Raw genomic sequence first — 21176 nt, forward strand, 5'->3', positions numbered from 1 at the left:
ATTATAGGCGGAAATCTATTTAGTTGTCTTACAATCCTTCTGCACACATTTTTGTATTAATCTTTAAGCATGCTTCCATGTTTGGCCATACTTCTACCATATTGTATCATGCATGTGCAATACTTTCATTCAGGGGCGTCATTTGCTATAGGGCAGGGTGGGCAGCTGCCCCCCTCCCCCAGACACACAATATAATAACTATTAAGATGGTCGAAGTTTTCGTCACAAATGAATAAAATGCATTTTTCAAACATCGTTATTATCTAATCTAACCCGGATCTAAGTCGGCCACGGTTGCAAGGCGACAGTCATTCATTTTTAATTGATAGTTCATTGTTGTCCAGTGATTATATCGACAACACAGAATTACACTGCAGTCTATTATTTCTATAAGAATATAACATTATTGATATCATGAGTCAAAGGGAAATGTCGGACATGTTTGTCACAGCAGGTGGAAAACAGAAGAAATTAAACACAGCGAGACAACAAGGATGGATCCACTTAAGAAACTATTAATATTCCTGCTCTAAAGAAAAGGTACCATAGATTTGAAACTAGATTTAGCCTCATGTGTAGAGCTGTGCTGTGCGTTTTCAGTTTGGATTGGCAGAAAATAATATTTAAGGTGGCACACTTGTTATAAATTAGTGCCGTGCTTTACAAATACTTGCATTGCAAATTTTTTATAATTTATTTTAAGAATAAGAACGATGCTGACAAAACGCACGTTATCTCATTGTAAACTGACCCAATTACTGCCTGTTTATATTCATTAATGATGCTAATTACTGTTTTAAAATGTTACATTGTTTAAATATGCATTTATATGGAAAAAAATGATGCAATGCTATTCATGAAAATCTATTAATTTATTTTTCTAACGTATTTTCGTATATATGCAAATGTTGGTATTACTTTGGCAAAAACATTAGACTTACAGGCTGGTGTTGACACACATTTGCCTTGATGAAAGCGAGACGCCGTCCCCTTTTATTTTATTTTATTCATGATTATCGGGGTAAACATGTTATTTAAAACTTTGCTACAGATTTATCCTTTTGACATTCACAGAATTGTGGTGCTTATTTAGCAGTTCATGTTCATTGGTTTATATTTGATACAAACAGCATGATTTTCAAAAGGGGAAAAATAAGAACTAGGTTAGAAAGTGATTTCTAAAGCTGATTTGGGTCACTAAGTATCTGGCTTTCAAAGGGTTTAGATGAAACGAGTCGTGAATTCACTTGCTGACACTTTAAAAATACAAATCAAGTGATGTGGTTCCATTAATCAGGCTTTGAAAATCATTTTGCCACCTCGTTCTTGTTTTGCCCCTTTTGAAAATCATGCTGAAAGTGTCATTCTTTGTGGAAAGCAGGTGAAATGTATCAAACTTAACTCGAGGTTGTAAGTATATATCAAATCTGGTGAGATGTATTCGGATGGACGCTCTAAATTAAAGAGTTAAACTGCGTTCTTACCCCTGGCTCTTTTTGTAAAGCCCATGCAATACAGGACTTTCTTTTCTTTTTTTTCAATGATCTGAAATAAGAGTAGTCTAATGTCCTGAGCTGCTTCTCTAAAACGATTTTAAAGAGATGATGTTGTACCACTATTTGTTTAATGTAGCAGTAGTGACGGTTTGCACCTGAAATGTTTAGTTAATTAAATCGGAAGCTGGCAGTAGAGCAATTCGGTTAGCGTTAAAGCCTTTACACACTTTTAATGTTGACACAACATTGCCCCCTCCTCCCCCCCGCAGAATTGTCCTAAAATGATGCCCCTGCTTTCATTTGATTTATCATACATTGACTGGCTTTTTCTACACTTAACTACACTTTTACCATGAAACTACCATGAAAAAAGGTTCCTCGCTCCTCTGTCCTTTACCATGTGCTTCCCTGCTTCACCATGCATACAGTGTGTTTTACAATACTCTATTTCATTTACCTGGCTTGCACACTCTGCTTTTACCATGCCATTTCGACAAGACACCACCTCAAAATACAGATTTTAAATTACAATCAAGTCTTACAAATCCGGAATCTTTCACTCTAACTGTCCCCAAACCAGATGGATAATCAGCAGAATGTTTAATAAAGCACCAGCAATAATACTTACATATCAGTGCAGCGAGTTCACAAGCCTGCATTCTGTCTGGAGACACTCAAAAAGATGAGCTCAATGTAGGCACTTCACAGTTTTGAAGTTGTAAACATACAGGTTCCTCCCTCTACGCCTATTTATTAAATGACCACAAACGGATTCCTAATATGTCTGATTCTGTTGTCTGACAAAACATAGTCACGTGATCTCATTTCGGGGAGTATTTATTTTTACACTGAGCATCAAACAACTTCATTTACATGCAAGAAGCTAAAACTTCTATTAACCAACTGGCTGCTGGAAAACAAAAACACTTTACTCAAGAACTGGTCTGATGAAACCACTGTTCAAATGAGGGGATTGAAACACTTCTGTACACACACTTCTTTGTGCTCTGTGTGTGGGAATGTAAGGTTGGCAGGGATGGGGTTAAATCTGTCCCTCCAGCAATCACAGGTGTGGCCATTCCACCATTAGGTAATTGATGCTAATTGGGGAGTGGCCACATGTGATTGTTTTGTTTAATCTTTTGTTTTGGCCCTTGTGTCTTTTTCTTTGTTCCTGTGTTTGTTAATAAGCGTGCGCACCAGCACTTAAACTGCAGCTTTCTGTCTCTGGGTCTCTTCCTGCCGGTAACAGCTTGGGCCGTGACGCTACCCTGTCACAAAGGCAATAACAACGTGCGTTTATAATGCTACAAACAACATTCACCACAGTGATGTTGTACTGTATGTACCTACACAGAATTGCCATAATATATGCAAAATGTTTGTAAATGATCTGTATAAATGACATTTTCCAGCAGAAAGACATTGTCAGTACAAAATCTAATTTCTCTGCCGGGGATAAAAACTGAAAGATCAGAGCCAGGGTCCATCCGTCCGTCCATCAAATTGCACCCTGCTAACATACTTTGCAAAATATATTTTCTAAATAAAGTTGTTAAGGCAGGAGAAGGGCAGACAAAAATCAAGCACATCCTCTCGACTTAATTTACTAAACGTAAATAAATGACCATCAAAATAATTATATACAGTTCTGTACCAGTGGAGACTGGTGACTTCTAAGTCAGAAGAGACACGACTACAAGCCTGTTGTTCATCAATCTGCCCATTTCTTCTAGCACAGTAAAGAAAATGCATGAAATCAGGTCATTCTGTCATCTTAGTAAATATGGATCCTTATTTCCATGTGAGCAGCAAGTAACTTGTCATATTGAGCAATTATAATGCTGAATTTTGCATTACTTAAGATATGTGCATGTGTCAGCGTTTCATAGTAATGTTTTCATCGCCATGGTTTCAAGGTGAACTTTTGCCATTATAATGAAATGCACTTTTTAGACATCAAAACATAAACACCAAAACACACAACAGATCAAGTGAAACTTACATACTGTATTTATTTTTTTAAGCCCAATTGCTTGAACACTGTGCTCTACCTTTAAAAATGTCTGCACACAACAAGCACCAAGGGCTAAAGATGATAAAACAGCTGTGTTTAAATATACAGTGTTTTTCAAATGTTCCTACACTTATCATGGATTTCTTTTTTTTCTGATCACTTCTTAAAATCTCACTCATAGTAGGCCGACAGCAGTGTTTCAGCAGGGGGCGGGAGGGTTTGAGTTGATCCTCCAATTAAAAACAGGGATCTGCCATTGCTAGTACTGTACTGTGTGGTGGTTACAGGAGATAGGAGTTTATAACAGAGTCTTGCCTGCTCTGAGAACCCAGTGCTGCTGGTAATATAGGAATGTTGAATCCAGGGTTTTGGTTAAAGTGTAATTTTTTCTTGCATTTTAGACAATATTTTTGTTTTTGTTTTATTGAACATTGTTATATTATAATGCTATATATATATACTTTTGTTCATGTGAAATTGAGGAGGCAGGAGCCTCCACTGATACTTATATTGACTCATCTTGTCAATAGAGCCCACACCTCCAAGCACTAGCTTGTGAGCTTTGTGTATGTAAAGCTGTCTTATGTACTGTAGGCTACTCATATCCAGAGATCTAAATATATCAGCATATAATTATCAGTTGAATGATTTTGTTGCAATATGAAACATATATTCAAGTCAAAACTAAAAACGCACTTTTAGAAAATGGCTTTCTTATCCTAGTGGGTTTTAATGTAACTTTAAAATGGCTGTTTTTGTATTATTATTATGTGTACCAGTATACTGTTATTTAAATGGTCTGATTGTGTCAGTTGTGTGTGTGACATGCTATACAAATGCATTGTGGTTTGTTCTTTTTTCTGCTATGTACTGTACAGTGCTTTGTGATACTTTTGTATGAAAAGCTCTACAGAAATGTAATAAATGCAATAAATAAATATATAGGCAATATATTCTTTACACATTTCTAGTGTAAAAGACTAGAATTCTATAGTCAACATATCCTTATGGATTTCTAAAAAGTCAGTATAAATCTGTCTGTTATTTTATTTAATTCAGTCCAGTGAAGGGCTTCAGGGGCTGTGGTTGAGTGAGAGGAAGTGCTGGAGGATGAGCACACAGCAGGGTGCACAGGAAGTGATGGCAACACATTAAACTGACACTTTAGATTATTATTTAGAGGAGATGTTAATGTTAAGGTCTTCAATCCCTGTGAACAGGGCAGGACATCCCTGGACAAGAGATGTTGCAACTCAGAGGATTCAGAAAGATTGAACTTGCACAGCTTTAGATGATGAATTCAATACTTCAGTGGGGTTCTTTAACAGCACTGCAGAAAAGTGTCTCACATGCAGAACTTCATCTCATGAGTTACAAGCTCAAGATAAAACTTTGTGAACAGGGCCCTTCAGCTGGACAAACATTTCAGCTAAAGCATTCACCATCACACACTATAACAAAAACTCTGCCAAAGACAGACCTTTTCATTTCAGGATGCTCGGATTGCACCTGCTCTGTGAATAAATGGAGATGCACAAAAATAAATCATTTAAATACAATATTAGTAACATACCTCCCCAACCATGGATGTAAAATCAAGACAAGTCATCAGTGTCATGAGAAAGCCCCACGAGGACCTACATCCACTGAGTCTGGAAGCAACACCCCAGTAACGTTGTTGAAGCCGACACCCTGGCATCCTTCCAGGAGCTGGTTGATGAGATTCTGGGATCAATAAGCTACTAACAACCAAAACAAGCAAGATGGGCTGAATGGCCTCCTCTCGTTTGTAAAATTTCTTATGTTCTTAAATTCTTATGAATGTGCACAATGTGAATGTAACAGACAGACATCTCTTCATATTCCCAGGTTCTGGTTCTCTCAATACACTAAAGAACACCCTCACCAAGTGTCACCACAACTGCACTTCAAGATAGAAATGTGAATATGAACCAGGTAAAATCTCTATTAACTGAACTAATAGGGACCACGGATTGTTCATTAATTGTTCAGATAATTGCTTTAAAACTGTAAAATTGTTTATACGAGTCCAATAAAATCTATGATACCCCTTTATCTTTAACAATATATGTACAGTACTGAACTATATTTTAAATCCCGGAGGTTGAGGGCTGAATAGTGCATTTTCAACAGGGCAAAAAAGCACAGCACACAAAAAGACAGGATCACCAGTCCATCTGATCAGCAGGGCTGAGAGACGGGTCAGGATTGAGGAGTCTGCAGGATCACCCATTGATCTGAAAAGACAGAAAGAGTTCAGATCAGCAGGGCTGAGAGACAGGTCAGGATTGAGGAGGCTGCAGGATCACTCATTGATCCTGTTGCTAATAAAAAAAGTCTACTTGTAAAATAAAATAAAGATACACAGAGCAGTTTCACGAATATCAAACAGACTTAAAAGGGTCAGAACAATCTTTTACTCCATAAAAACATTCATGGAGGGCAGATGTTGCAATCAACATTATTAACTAGCAATACAAAGTATATTAGTAGGATTTTACATTCAGCTCTCAGAAAGCCATAAATAACACAGGAGACCCGCAATCACTGGGTAATGAAATAAATACTTTAATAATAGAAAACGGTGCTTTCCTCTTGTGTGAATGAGCCATTACTAATGTAAAGTTTGTATTTCACCTCCTAGCAGTGCTGAATGTTTGTTTAACTCCCCCTCCCCACATTGTGTGGCCTGTGAAGCAAATATCAAATTCAGTGTATATTTCTTAAATAGAATGTGACACATGTTGCTAAAGCTGATAAATAAATCAAGCGCTCGTGTGCTCTCTTCCTGTGCTCAGTTAACACTTTTTTTCAACAGGAAGTGTCAGTGAGCTGCTGTAGCTACAGTTCAGACCAGTAGCATCAGCATACATTACTGTGACAGGACTTTCTGTACCACTATATTATTATATATATATATATATATATATATATATATATATATATATATATATATATATAGTGACCAAGTTGGCCGTACTTTTGGGTTCGTGACCCAGAGATAAAAACATTTATTCGAAACACAAAACAAACAAACAAACCCCCTGCTCTCATTGAGCTCTCACAACACACATGCAGGTCCCTGTCTAACATGCAGGACAGCTAAGCTGTGTACCTGAAATATAACACCAAAACACTTTAATACTATTTTGTAAAAAAAAAAATGTAGGTTTTAAACAGACCTTTACGACTTTCCATCAGGCTCTTCACTAAACAGCAGCAGCCTCGAGCAGGCTGACTGCTTCCCTTTTATATCCTGCACCTGGCTCGAATTTTCAATAATTGCCAGGTGCAGGTGATAATTAAACAAAACAATAAAACAATTAAATTAAACAAAAGCAATTACCTTGGCAGGGAGGCTTTAGCTCTGTCCATGACATTATTATTATTTATTTCTTAGCAGACGCCCTTATCCAGGGCGACTTACAATTGTTACAAGATATCACATTATTTTTACATACAATTACCCATTTTACAGTTGGGTTTTTACTGGAGCAATCTAGGTAAAGTACCTTGCTCAAGGGTACAGCAGCAGTGTCCCCACCGGGGATTGAACCCACAACCCTCCGGTCAGGAGTCCAGAGCCCTAACCACTACTCCACACTGCTGCCCCATAAAACAAAACATTTTTATATTGCAGGCCCCCCCTGTCCTGCTACATCCTGCAGTACCTGGGTGTGTTTATTGGTATGGAGAATATTGTGCTGTCAGCTGTTCTTAGGAACTCATATGACAATAACAAGACAAAGACGCAGAGTGTGGTCTTCATTCTCCATGGCACTGTTCCAGAAAAAAAAAAATCCTTTTACTGAGTGAGATACATATTCAACTGCATTTGGTAAACCAATGGTCTTGGATAGATATGTGGCATTGCCATATTGCATACTGGCAAGTGTGTCTAGTTCTGCATTGGAAGTAACAGTAGTAATTATGCAACACCTATATATCACGTCTACAGACAACAGTGCAAAGAGTGACCCGAGTGACAGTGAGCGTAATGAAAGTGTTCTTGTTCTGTCTATGATTGTGTCTACGTTGGCACGTACGCCAAGAAGCATGATAGCTACAGTCCAGCACAGAGAATTTTTTTTCCAGTGTAATGTCCATCTGGGTGGAGCATTTGTTATGTGATTAGTTATGTGAACATTCATGTTAAATTTAATGACAAAAACAAAAGACATATTCCTCTAGAGCAGGGGTGGGCAATTCTGGTCCTGGAGGGTCGGTGTCCCTCCTGGCTTTTGTTCCAACTGTGTTCTAAATTACTTAATTAGACCAATAATTGGTAATAATTGGTCCAATTAAGTAATTTAGGGCAAAGTTGGAACAAAAGCCAGGAGGGACACCGACCCTCCAGGACGGGAATTGCCCACCCCTGCTCTAGACGATTAGATTTGACCTCTGACCTAAGCAAAGACACCTTTATATTGTCTTTTTTTTAACATATACTAATATCGAGGTACTATAAAAAAAATAAAAGATGTACTTCAGTGAGTTACAGGTTCTGTGACTGTAAACTAAAGGTTTCCTAGTGTATGATGACATCACAGAAACTCTCCAAAGGTTTATTATTTTGGTAATGTCCTTCTGGGCAGTCTTGGTGGAGCATTTATCATGTGATTAGTCATTGCTGATGTCATTACTGATGTCATGTATGACATCATATCTGATGCGATGCATCGGCATCATAGGGGTGAGTTAAGGTTCCGTGCCTTAACATCCCATTTCCTGACACTTTGAACTGCAACCTTAACGTTATTTTAACAAAGTTTTTGTTAATGAATTTCCATAGTTTCTTTGTTTGTTTTACTTGAATCTACTACAGTATAAATTTCTAAAGTCCTACACACATCGAAGAAAATATGTTGTACAGCAACCCATGAAGTGGAGACCACACAGAAAAAGGCAGCCAGCCTGGTATAACGCAGGTGAAACAGGACTGTTCTAAGAGATCCAAGTAACACACCGCATCCCAACATATTTTTTTTGTTTTTCACCCAGGGTCAGGGACATAAAAATGTGAGATCAGCTACTGAAATGTGTCAACTGGCTTATTTATGAAAACATCTGTCATTATGCACATGACTTTATTATACACTACAGCAATCCAGTAATGAGACCAGCTTTGTTTTTGTGTGCAAAATTTTCTACTGCAAAAACATGCTAGTTATCATCTATTAGTGAAACATATATAATACTCCATACAGCATACCGCATATACAGTGTGATGAACATGAGACATAAATGCAGCCTATAGTATAAATATTACAATTGAGTACAAATGTTGAACTTATTTAAGCATTTGAACCCGAAGGAGCGCTATTAGAATATGGATCTGTTAAAAAATAAAATAAATAAATAGTTTTTATCCTGATTCAGGTTCTTTCAGTTTAATCCAAGTGGACCCTGTGGTCTACTTCCAGTTATGACGTAAATAGCATCTTCATACAGCACTGTATTTAATTTAAATATTCTACTGACATGCAGCTGTTCATACTCTGTTTTGTGAAGGGTTTGTTATCAGTAACTTTTTTTTCTTTATTTTTTTAATAGGGTTTGAGTGCATATTTTATGCAGCCAGCTGAATTTCAGTATGTTAGGCTATTATTATTATTTTTTTTAGGCTGAGGCGGGGCAGTTTGGGGTGGCTGTTTAGGGCGCTGGCTCTGAAAACGCCTCCTGTGACGCTGGTGTGTGGGCTGGCCACGTCCTGCATTCCCTCTGCCTGCCGGTTGGGCCCGGTTGTTTGCTGCTGATGTGCAGGCCTGTAGGCGATGCCTTGGTTCACCCAGCAGAGCCGTGGGGACTGGAACTGTTCTGGTGACAGTCCGCGTCTGAGAAGCTCGCCAGCGGCTCCACCTGCCCCAGGCAGAGGCGCGGGGAGGGAGCAACACAGCCATCTGCTGGGACGCCTTGTGTACCCGGTGGGATTTCTGTAGGATCTCCTCCACGGCTGGCCCAAATATATGTCCTGTGGATATAGGCGCATCAAGCAGCGCGGTCTTATCCACATCAGGAACTCTGGTTTGTGACAGCCACAGCTGTCTATGAGCCACGATCAAGCTAGCCAGGCTCCGGCCAAGAGCTTGCCCTTGGAGACCGAAGATCTGCAGCAGTGTCCAAGTAAGCAGTAAGCACACTCACTGTGTTAGATAGCTGAGTTGCCTGTGCCCTGCTGTATATGGTGGTTCGTCACCCTACACTGAGTGTTCGGCCACATCGAGTCCCTCGCCAATCCACCTACCGACGGGGCCTTAACCACGGCCACGATGGTGGAGTCTACCGGGGGGAACCCTGCCAGGCCAAGCTTATCCGCGCCCTCCAAGGAGGCAAGCGGTGCGGCATGTTTCAGCACACTAGGACTTGAGGCTGGATGATCCCAGGAGAAGTGTACCTCCTCCATGAAGTCTGGGAAGGCTGGGAACTGCTGAGGGCGAGGAGCCATCGCCTGCGTCCAGAATACGGACCGGCACGGTTTCGCTGGTGGCGTCCAGGGGACCTGCAAGAAAGCTGCAGCGCATCCCATAAGAGCTGAAACTGAGCTGGACAATGGGGGTGCACTGACTTCCGAGGCCACCTCGAAGCAAGGTTCTTCCTCAGCATGAGTCTCACCCACCTGCATGTCAGAGGAGAAGGAGGCCCCCTCCCCAGAGGCCGCTATGAAGAGCATGTCCTCCTCTTGCATTGGCTGGGAGGGGGGGGGTATGGCAATTGGGGCTGCAACGGGGCCTGGGCAGCTGGTGCCTGTTTAGCCAAGAGCTCTAAGACCTGGGCCATCTGGGCCTTGAAATCCATAATGTCCCTTGCCTGCTTGGAACGTTTCACCCTTCTCGATTGTGGTGATGGGGAGCGACTGCGGGCAGCCTGCGCATCGGGGATGTCTAGCAGGGGGTCCTGGGACAGGTCATGGAGGAGGAGCTCTGGGGCTCCAAGAGCTGCCGACGGTCCAGCCATAGAGGACATGGAGCTCATCCTCATGGCCCTCCCCAAACGAGCTTCTTTCACCCGGGGCTGGAAAGCCTCACAGATGCTACCACTTGCACTGCACTCGAGCACTAATAAGTGTGAATGCCATGCGCTCACCTACTAGCGCTGTAGCAGAGGGTACCTCACACCTAGCACTGCGCACTGTGCACCACGTACCGTGCCACACCATATGTCCATGCAGTAGTGTAGTACCAAGCACCGTGTGCACCGTGCACCGCGTGCAGAGCCCGTGCCCACCAAGCACTAGCGTTGTGGCAGTGGGTACCAAGCACCCTACGCACTGAGGACCGTGCAGCGCTGTGACTGTGCACTGACGCTGACGCACTGGGTACTGTGTGCCGTATGCACTGAGCAGTTGTGCACCGAGATACCTGAGTATCAAGGGCTATGCGTGCGCCACGGTACCGAAGCACCGGGAGGCCGCTACACAATGTGCCTACCCTAAACGCATGGTCAACACACTGGTCAGAACGTAGCTTATACCAGGGGGATACAAGGCCGAAGCCCCTGCTGGGCGTGCTGAAGCAGACAGCAAAACACTATTTGTTTACAAGGCCCGATTAACCGAAGTGGGCGGGCCTACACAGCCGGCAGGGTCTACTCGACAGCGGGGATGCGGCAAGGCCTAGCCCCGTGGAGGAACTGTGTACTCTCCAGAAGAATAGACAACCACTCACGGATGACTGCACAGGCAGTCGCTCACACATGACGGACAGATACAAAGAGAGGCCTACCACGCAAGCGAGGAGGCTGCTGAAAGACAGAAAGGCAAAAAAGACTTGGTCTGGGAAAGCGGCAAGCCAGCTTTCAGCACGAATGCAAGTGAAATACAATCGACTCGATTCGACTCGAGAAGATCTTTTCTATCAATACGCTCAGCTCATCACAGAGGTCTTACCGTACCGTCTTGAGAAGGAAAAAGAGAAATGGCTTCCTTTGGATGGCAGTTTGGTGGGTGGGATCGAGTGCATCATCCCAGGAAGGGGCCTATCGGCAGCTCTGGTATAGAGAGCTCAGCGATACCTATCTAATGAGCAGGCATATCCCATATGTAATGTCTTTGGTGGTCGTCTTCGAATTGAAAGGGAACCCCAATTCCGACAGAATGAGGAATGTTATGCAAATGAAGTGGGAACCTAATTAACATATCCCCCGTGCAAATATCAAAAGGGTTGACGTGGTCGGAGTGAGTATTTTCCATCTAAAGTGGTTCCGTTTGTTTAAAAAAGTCATAATGGAGATGGGAACCTATTTCAATCAGGCTGCCCTGAATATTAAAGTGTCTTCCAACAGTCAAGAACTCACTGTCTCCATCTGTTTGAACATGACTCTTATCCTGAACGATCATGGCGGGCTAGGAACGAGCCAATAGGTGTTGAAGATAACACAATGGTAGACCTGTGGTCAGCGTACTTGCCTGCCATGACGTCAATGACAGCTGCAGGTGTGGTTAGGTAGGGGATCAAGGTTGGACCATGATTAATTCTCATTAGCCTTAATTGGCCTGCACCTGTAGCCTGTAACCGTCCAATTCCAAGATGATCCAGCACCTTTAAAAGAAAACCTTTACAGCCAGTCAAGGGTGGCTTCCAACCAGTGGGCAGTGTGAGCTTATCTACAACCAGTACTGAACGGGAATACAAAAGAGAAGCTAAAACTGCCTTTGCGACTGAAATCTTCATTCCTGGACCGACGCTGGTGGAAGGGAAATACAGCAAAGTGGAAAGAGACGCTGCTGGTTTTCACATGCTGGGGGACAGGCTGAAGCCAGCAAATGACCTGGTAAAACCCAGGAACCAATTACTTCAACTGGACGCGGTTAACTGTCCAGTTAGTTTACATTGTTGTTGGTTTGTTTTGTTCTACAAATCCTGTTTGAACTGTTTATTTTCTTTATATCTCATCTCGCAACCAGGATTGTATTTTCTTTTGTCAAGTAAGCGAGCAAGTTTATTTTTTTCCCCTTTGTGAAGTTTAATAAACAAACTTGGATTATATTGGAAACAACTGTCTGCGTCGTCTGTGCACCCACACGCTCACTATATATATATATATATATATATATATATATATATAATTTGGATGGGGGTGTTTTATCGGCTTTTATTAGTTAAAACGAAAATCAGAAGCACTATTTATAATGCAATTTTCATTAACAGTAAAAATAATAATAATCATGACCATGAAATATAAATGTATATAATTGTTATTACAATTGAGAGCAAGAATTTAACATATTGCTCATTATTCCCTAAAGTTAGAACTTAAAAGTGATTCTATTAAATGTAATATTAAACTGCAGTTCCAATGTGCCTATGGTTGGACTTGCAATTTATTGTTCAAAGCCTTATCTCCATTTGTGACCCCTGGTCCTTGTTTCTTTTTTCAGGTCAAAAAAGTCCCCTGGGTCGACATTGCACCCTAGTGCTCCCTAGTGGTCATGATGGGAATGGTGACCCATTGTTAGACCCTGGGTGTCCCACTAGGCTAAGAGAGGTCATATCTACAGAGTAGAGAAAAACTCAAAATGAACGCAAAAATGCATAACAGTACCAGATATGTGACCTTAAAGTGGCATAGTCTGCTTCATGACACGAGGCGCTTTGAATAAAGTCATGCTGTAACCCTTTCAAGAGCAGATTATTTATTTAAACCTGCAGACAATGTCAGCAACTGCTGGTGAGCTGGTGATCAGCTACGACTTGGGAACTGTTACAAAGTGAACAGCAAATAGATTCATTTAGGAGTGTAGACAAGAAACAGCTGATATAGATCCATTCAACCAGAACCCAGTCTCCTGAACCACACTGTATAGAAAGGGATCCATCGCTATAGAGCAGTCTCTGTTCAGCCCCTGTGCTGCCCATCACCCAGTCTCCTGAACCACACTGTATAGAAAGGAATCCATCGCTATAGAGCAGTCTCTGTTCAGCCCCTGTGCTGCCCATCACCCAGTCTCCTGAACCACACTGTATAGAAAGGGATCCATCGCTATAGAGCAGTCTCTGTTCAGCCCCTGTGCTGCTCATCACCCAGTCTCCTGAACCACACTGTATAGAAAGGGATCCATCGCTATAGAGCAGTCCCTGTTCAGCCCCTGTGCTGCCCATCACCCAGTCTCCTGAACCACACTGTATAGAAAGGGATCCCTCACTATAGAGCAGTCTCTGTTCAGTCCCTGTGCTGCCCATCACCCAGTCTCCTGAACCACACTGTATAGAAAGGGATCCATCGCTATAGAGCAGTCTCTGTTCAGCCCCTGTGCTGCTCATCACCCAGTCTCCTGAACCACACTGTATAGAAAGGGATCCATCTCTATAGAGCAGTCTCTGTTCAGCCCCTGTGCTGCTCATCACCCAGTCTCCTGAACCACACTGTATAAAGGGATCCATCGCTATAGAGCAGTCTCTGTTCAGCCCCTGTGCTGCCCATCACCCAGTCTCCTGAACCACACTGTATAGAAAGGGATCCCTCGCTATAGAGCAGCCTTGTCAGGGGACTGCAGTCTCTGTGAAAATAGTAATAATAATAAAAAAATATGCCATAGATTGAGATTGAAACTTTATTGAAATAAATCAGCAAAAATACATTCAGAAATACAGAGTAGTAGAGTATCATTGTCATGCACATCCCTTCATACAATACAATGACATGAATCACATATTTTCTTTGGTACAGCTCGTGTGATTTCTATGTGTTTGCATGAGATGAACATGTTTCATGAATGTATGGATTTGCCCCCCTCCCCTCTGCTCCCCATACACTATAATGGGAAATAAAAAGTATTTTTCAGTGACCCTGTTATTCTTTGTTTTTACAGTAATGTAAATTATATATCAGAAAAAAATAAGACATTTCCATTGAAATCATAAGCTGTGGCAAACCACCCTACTCATAGCCTTAATGACTGAACCCCATGTTGCATTGCACCCTGCAGACTGCACATATATTTCTGTGTGATAATGCAGACCGATTTAAAGACCATAGGGGGCGCCACAGTGCTAGTGTATGCTGCAGCTTCACTTGCATTGTGACAGGCTCCAGTCCTGGAGGGCTTTTCCTCCAGGTAGAAACGCAGCCATGGTTGGAACGCAGACCTGGACTGGAAGACACCAGCTTGTTGAGCTGCACTAGGACAACTCGTCTCACTTACCCAGACAGAGGCTCAGGGTGACCCAGGCTAGAGCTGCCCATGTCATTGCACTGGAGGATCATGTGAAAAAGAGAACTGTCCTTCATCTGCCATCTACCTTAGCCCTGTCCTCCTGATAAGCAATTCAACACCTGTATCCTGGCTCCTGTTTGTAATGTACTGCAGCATCAAGACCTTCCAGGTGATTGTATAATTATACAGGAGCTTGCTCCCTTCCTCCCTCAGTAAATGTGTTTGTGGTGCCCTCTATGGGATTTAATAGTACACTGCAAGTTGTACATTCATTCTGTAAATCCATGCTCTGCCATGCCATGGGGAAGAGGCCTGTTACTCTGTTAGCACTCTGAATATATTCTTTACAAGGTGAAAGAAACTTGCACCAGTAACTAATGTAACCTCTATTAGAATCATTTACTACATTAAAACACACACACACCTCACCTTAATATAAATATGTGCTGCACCAGTAAATAATTGAATATATATTTAAATTATCATTAAATTAAAACACACACCTCACCTTAATATAAATATGTGCTGCACCAGTAATAATTAAACATATATTTAAATTATCATTAAATTAAAACACACACCCACCTCACCTTAATATAAATATGTGCTGCACCAGTAAATAATTGAATATATATTTAAATTATCATTAAATTAAAACACACACACCACCACCTTACTATAAATATGTGCTGTACCAGTAAATAATTGAACATATATTTAAATTATCATTAAATTAAAACACACACACACACACCCCATCACCTTAATATAAACCAGTGCTGCACCAGTAGATAATGTCAGAGTAATATAAACCAGTAGATAATGTCAGAGCAATATAAACCAGTAGATAATGTCAGATTAATATAAACCAGTAGATAATGTCAGATTAATATAAACCAGTAGATAATGTCAGATTAATATAAGCCAGTGCTGCTCTGAAAGCCCCTGCTTGTCATTGTGGGTGCTGGTATCTCACGGCTCGAAGTACTTCTTCTTCTCCTCCTCCTCCTCCTCTTCCTCCATGTGGAATATCTCCCCGTCTTGTTTTCTCCAGCGCAGATTAACACCGTCCATTGGAAAGTTCTTGGAGAGGTGCTCCCGGATCTGAAACAACAACACAAGAAACACAGTGTTATCAAGGAGCACCACATCTCTCTGTGTATCTATCAGGGAAATGAGAGGACACTAGAAGGAACTAAAGGGAAGCAAAGTCAACGTGAGATTAGCTCATCAGTGTCACACGAAGCCCAGTACACAGGAAGCAGTGTCAGTTTGGATTTCTGAAAGGGCGTGTCACCTACCTGCTCTAAAATGGCTTCGCTCACTTTGGGGTCCTCAAGATTCACTCCTTGGGGTACGTTTAGTTTGACCCTTGCTGTTGCCATGTTATCTGTGCAGACAAACAGAAGAGATCACACAGCCATTAAATAAACTTCATGTCAAACAATAAGACCCCACGTAGTCTGTAATGTGCAGCACAGAAGAGTTCACACAGCCATTAAATAAACCCCATGTAAAACAATAAGACCCCACGTAGACTGTAACATACAGCACAGAATGTGAGTTAAGTGCAGGGCTCAGGTGAGGTGCTGGTACCTAGAACACAAGAAGCAGACGTGTAGAGGTAGACTTTCAAAGATGAACTCTTGTGTTTAGATGTTTAGAGGAGTGTCTAATGTTAGGGCAGTTTTCAGTATAAACAGGGTTACCTGTAGACAGAATATTTGCTGGACAATTCTTATTGTATTACTTGTATTGTAACACTTGAAATGTATTTGCTTACGATTGTAAGTCGCCCTGGATAAGGGCGTCTGCTAAGAAATAAATAATAATAATAATAATACAATATAATGTAACTCTATACATTAGGATTCCAAACCGAAAGACAACCATCTGCTCTCCTAGTGTTGTTGCTGAATAGTTGCACACAGCTCTCCCACAGCTTATATAGCTCTAGTGGATCACATGACACGTAAGGTGAGCTGTCAATCACACTGAACAGACTGCCATCTTCAAACTGCACTTACCTTGAGAGAGCGGAGTGGAAGGGGGCCTCGAGGATTCTGCTTCTTTAAAAAGAAAGAGAGAAAAAAGAAAGTTTATAACAAAGCCAGATTCCTGCAGTGGTTCTGAATCCACTGAAGTGATTACACTGCATACCTTGAGAGACCAGAGTGGAAGGGGGGCTTGTGGGGTCTGAATCTGTAAAGAAAACACACAACAAGAAGATTTAGTGTTTCCTGTTTCAAGTGTATTGTTCAAATGCATTTCAATGAAACTGTGTCTATGCTGCTGTCTCCACCAGGACAATAAATAAATACTAATACAATCAAACAATAAGACATTTATTACAAAGCCACATTCAAACTGAACTAGTGCACTCCATACCTTTAGAGGCTGGTGTTGAGAGAGGGCTTGAGAAGTATGGATTTGCAGGAGTAAAAAATACATCATTTGCATTTCTACATTATTGTTTAAATATATTTGAGTGAAATTGTGTGTGTGTGTGTGTGTGTGTGAGTGTGTATCAGTCAGTGTGTGAGTGTGTGTGTGTGTGTGAGTGTGTGTGTGTGTGTGCGTCAGTGTGTGTGTGTCAGTGTGTGCATGTGTGTGTGTTTCAGTGTGTGTGTGTGTGTGTGTGTGTGTGTGTGTCAGTGTGTGTGTGTGTGTGTGCGTCAGTGTGTGTGTGTGTCTGTGTGTGTGACAGTGTGTGTGCGTGTGTGTGTGTGTGTGTCAGTGTGTGTGTGAGTGTGTGTGTGTGTGTCAGTGTGTGCGTGTGTGTGTGTCAGTGTGTGCGTGTGTGTGTGTGCGTCAGTGTGTCTGTGTGTGTGTGTGTGTCTGTGTGTGTGTGTGTGTCAGTGTGTGTGCGTGTGTGTGTCAGTGTGCGTGTGTGTCAGTGTCAGTGTGTGTGTGTGTGTGTGCGTCAGTGTGTGTGTGTGTGTGTGTGTGAGTGTGTGTCAGTCAGTGGGTGTGCGTGTGTGTGTGTGTCTGTGTGTGTGTGTCAGTGTGTGTGTGTGTGCGTCAGTGTGTGTGTGTGTGTGTGTGTCAGTGTGTGTGTGTGTGTGTGTGTGTGTGACAGTGTGTGTGTCAGAGTGTGTGTCAGTGTGTGTGTGTGTGTGTGACAGTGTGTGTGCATCAGTGTGTGTGTGGGTGTGTGTGTCAGTGTGTGTGTGTGTGACAGTGTGTGTGCGTGTGTGGGGGTGTGTCTGTCAGTGTGTGTGTGTGTGTGTGTGTGTGTGTGGTGCTGTCATCACCAGGGCAATGGTGAACTCACTGTTGAATTAGTGAGGTTGATAAGAGCACTGAGATTCATTTATAACTCATGGTGTGGGCTGTCAATCACACTGAACAAACTGCCATCTTCAAACTGCACTTACCTTGAGAGACCGGAGTGGAAGGGGGCCTCGTGGATTCTGCTTCTTTGAAAAGAAAGAGAGAAAAAAGAAAGTTTATAACAAAGCCAGATTCCTGCTGTGGTTCTGAATCCACTGAAGTGATTACACTGCATACCTTGAGAGACCGGAGTGGAAGGGGGGCTTGTGGGGTCTGAATCTGTAAAGAAAACACACGACAACAAGATTTAGTGTTTCCTGTTTCCAGTGTATTGTTCAAATGCATTTCAATGAAACTGTGTCTATGCTGCTGTCTCCACCAGGGCAATAAATAAATACTAATACAATCAAACAATAAGTCATTTATTACAAAGCCACATTCAAACTGAACTAGTGCACTCCATACCTTTAGAGTCTGGTGTTGAGAGAAGGCTTGAGAGGTTTGGATTTGCAGGAGTAAAAATACGTCATTTGCATTTCTACATTATTGTTTAAATATATTTGAGCGACACTGTGTGTGTGTGTGTGTGTGTGTGTGTGTGAGTGTGTGTCAGTTAGTGTGTGTGTATCCTTTGTGTGTGTGTGTGTGTGTGTGTTTGTGTGTGTGGTACTGTCATCACCAGGGCAATGTTGAACTCCCTGTTAAATTAGTGAAGTTGATAAGAGCACTGAGATTCATTTATAACTCATGGTGTGGGCTGTCAATCACACTGAACAAACTGCCATCTTCAAACTGCACTTACCTTGAGAGACCGGAGTGGAAGAGGGGCTCGAGGATTCTGCTTCTGTAACAAGAAAAAAAGAGAAAAAAGAAAGTTTATAACAAAGCCAGATTCCTGCAGTGGTTCTGAATCCACTGAAGTGATTACACTGCATACCTTGAGAGACCGGAGTGGAAGGGGGGCTTGTGGGGTCTGAATCTGTAAAGAAAACACACAACAAGAAGATTTAGTGTTTCCTGTTTCAAGTGTATTGTTCAAATGCATTTCAATGAAACTGTGTCTATGCTGCTGTCTCCACCAGGGCAATGCTGACAATGACATGGTTTATTGTTTTCAAATAAATATAATAAATAGACAGTAAGAATGTATATCACAGCACACGTCTCTCCTGGGTATAACAATGAGGGGTAGCTGCTCCCTCTCACTCTCTTAATGACCGGGCTGGATTCTGGTTCTTCAGATCTCTAGGCTACACCCTGTCCTGCTCTGGAGGTCAGACAGCTACTGAAGGATCAGATGGACTGAGCCTCTGAGTCCCTGCTCACAGTCTGGGGTACAAACACTGAGCTGAACAAGAGCACAGACTGAACAGGGAGCCTTCAGTCACAGCAGAACAAGGGGTACTGATAGCTGCAATCCACATCACCCCATTACCTCTGGAAGGACATTGACCATCCCATCAGCCTGAGCAGGGAGCCTGTGATTGATTCTCAAAGTGGAAACTGCTAGAGTTGTCACCACCAGGACCTAATGAAGAGATCTAATCATGCTTCCCTCTTTGAACCTGAAGGTTTACACTGAATTAAATGAGAACACAGTCTGAACAGGGTCCTCACCCTCACAGCAGAAGAAGGACTTCTGATTGTTGCAGCCATAGTCATTCCATCCACCAGTCATACTCATCACCACACACTTCTCATCCCCTCCCTGATTGTTTGGTTCCCCTTTGCTCCAGCTGTGAAATGTGTAGCTATCCCCCTGGTGTGACCACTTCCAGGGCTCATTGAACAGGCCTATCCAGAAGGGCTTGCCCTGCGCTTTCTTCACTATTTCTTCATTTTCACTGGCGTTCTTTATACCGACGAGGTCGGTGTGGTGTTCTCTACAGTACTGCTGAGCTTCAGTCCAGGTTTTCAGTTCTTCAATCAGGGTGTATCTCTCAGTGATGTTGCTGGGCTCTGTAAACACAAACAGCAGATCAAAATCAATGTCATCTGTGGAGGTGCGCTGGCTCTCCTGTTGTATAGTGATTGAACCCGAGTCACACCCGGCTCAGCTATCAAGGTCATGAAAAGCAGCATCTCTAGCAGTGCATGGGAGTCTCTTTAGTTTATGTCTGAAAAGTATTTAATAGCAAAGTGGGGGATGGGGGAGTATTTAATGATTTAGGAATAATGACCGTTCTTTTTCAAATTGATCATTCAAATTTTCCTCACAGTCGGTGCACAGTCAATATGAAGCAAACAGGATCATTATGAACACATCCCCCCCATGTGCTTTCATGTCTTTCCTGTACTGGCTGCTATTTGTCTGTTTTGAAGTGAGCCTGTTCCAATGACAGTTTCAACATTCTAAAGCTCTGAGGGTGTCAACTGCATGATAATGAGCACTCTACTAGGAACCTGATTGGCTGAGGCAGTGCAATGACTGCTTAGTTCAGGTGGCTGTGGTATTATTATTATTATTATTATTATTATTATTATTATTATTATTATTATTATTATTTCAAATGTAAATAAAAGTTACATTTGTCTCAAGCAACAAGACTGTCTCATCACTGTGGAGGCTGTACCTCATGAAACATGGCACCTGCTGTGCTATCAGCTGTGTATCAAAGTCTGTCCTCTGTTCATGGTGCCTGAAACTAACTTGCAACAGAGAGATGCAGCTTTTTTATATTTTTTTTAATACCTGTCAGACTTAACTTGCATAACAAACAAATCAGTCATGTGAGGTTCAGCCCACTACACAATACAGCAAAACTACAACCCTCTTTATCACCTTTTATTCTAATACAAATTGTTATTTAACTGCTAAACATATTTCTTCTACACATCTAATAAGGGCCACATATTTAAGACAAGTATTTTGCTGTCTGGAATATAAACAATCTAAACAAAACAATAAGAACATTTCTTTGAAGAATTCACATTTTCTTAAGATTCTTATGAAGGAAAAACAAACTAAGAAACTGTTATGAATAACACACCTTCTTAACATTTTTTATTAATAATAAACTTAGAAACATACTGTATTTAAGAAGATGTTTCTTCTTTTGAACGTTTCAAGATTATGGCCCCTCTGCAGTATCCAGGGGACCTGGCTTCATCCCCCAGTCCAGTCAGCTGTGTCATTAACAAAGGAATTGAATCTCAACTCACCGCTGTAGCACATGAAATAGTTTCTCTGACTGCAGAGTGAATCCTCCCACTCTCC

The 21176-nt window shown here is 41.8% G+C and overlaps 2 protein-coding genes and 1 long non-coding RNA gene across 4 annotated transcripts in view; all 3 read right to left on the reverse strand.

The window, feature by feature from the left end:
• LOC131722725 (Fc receptor-like protein 2) overlaps positions 1 to 10698 on the reverse strand; it is a 34029-nt gene extending 23331 nt beyond the window's left edge. The window contains exons 1-3 of the mRNA XM_059015733.1: positions 10678 to 10698; positions 10100 to 10222; positions 9700 to 9853 (exon numbers count right to left, since the gene is read on the reverse strand). Of these exons, the coding sequence (XP_058871716.1) occupies positions 9700 to 9853; positions 10100 to 10222; positions 10678 to 10698 (298 nt within the window). The remainder of the gene's footprint in view (positions 1 to 9699; positions 9854 to 10099; positions 10223 to 10677) is intronic.
• Positions 10699 to 14080: 3382 nt separating this feature from the next.
• Positions 14081 to 16874, reverse strand: LOC131722778 (uncharacterized). 2 transcript variants are annotated; one of them, XR_009320025.1, is made up of 3 exons: positions 16847 to 16874; positions 15988 to 16076; positions 14081 to 15790 (listed from the first exon to the last, which is right to left on the reverse strand). It is a non-coding gene; the product is annotated as an uncharacterized LOC131722778 (long non-coding RNA). The 2 variants fall into 2 exon arrangements; XR_009320024.1 differs by lacking the exon at positions 16847 to 16874 and adding an exon at positions 16714 to 16758.
• Positions 16875 to 18634: 1760 nt separating this feature from the next.
• The window catches only part of LOC131722726 (macrophage mannose receptor 1-like), an 11044-nt gene continuing 8502 nt past the window's right edge, over positions 18635 to 21176 (reverse strand). Inside the window, exons 4-6 of the mRNA XM_059015734.1 lie at positions 21122 to 21176; positions 19577 to 19918; positions 18635 to 18657 (exon numbers count right to left, since the gene is read on the reverse strand). The exon at positions 21122 to 21176 is cut by the window's right edge and continues 269 nt beyond it. Of these exons, the coding sequence (XP_058871717.1) occupies positions 18635 to 18657; positions 19577 to 19918; positions 21122 to 21176 (420 nt within the window). The remainder of the gene's footprint in view (positions 18658 to 19576; positions 19919 to 21121) is intronic.

Source organism: Acipenser ruthenus, chromosome 51 (genome assembly GCF_902713425.1).
Source record: "Acipenser ruthenus chromosome 51, fAciRut3.2 maternal haplotype, whole genome shotgun sequence".
NCBI lineage: Eukaryota > Metazoa > Chordata > Actinopteri > Acipenseriformes > Acipenseridae > Acipenser > Acipenser ruthenus.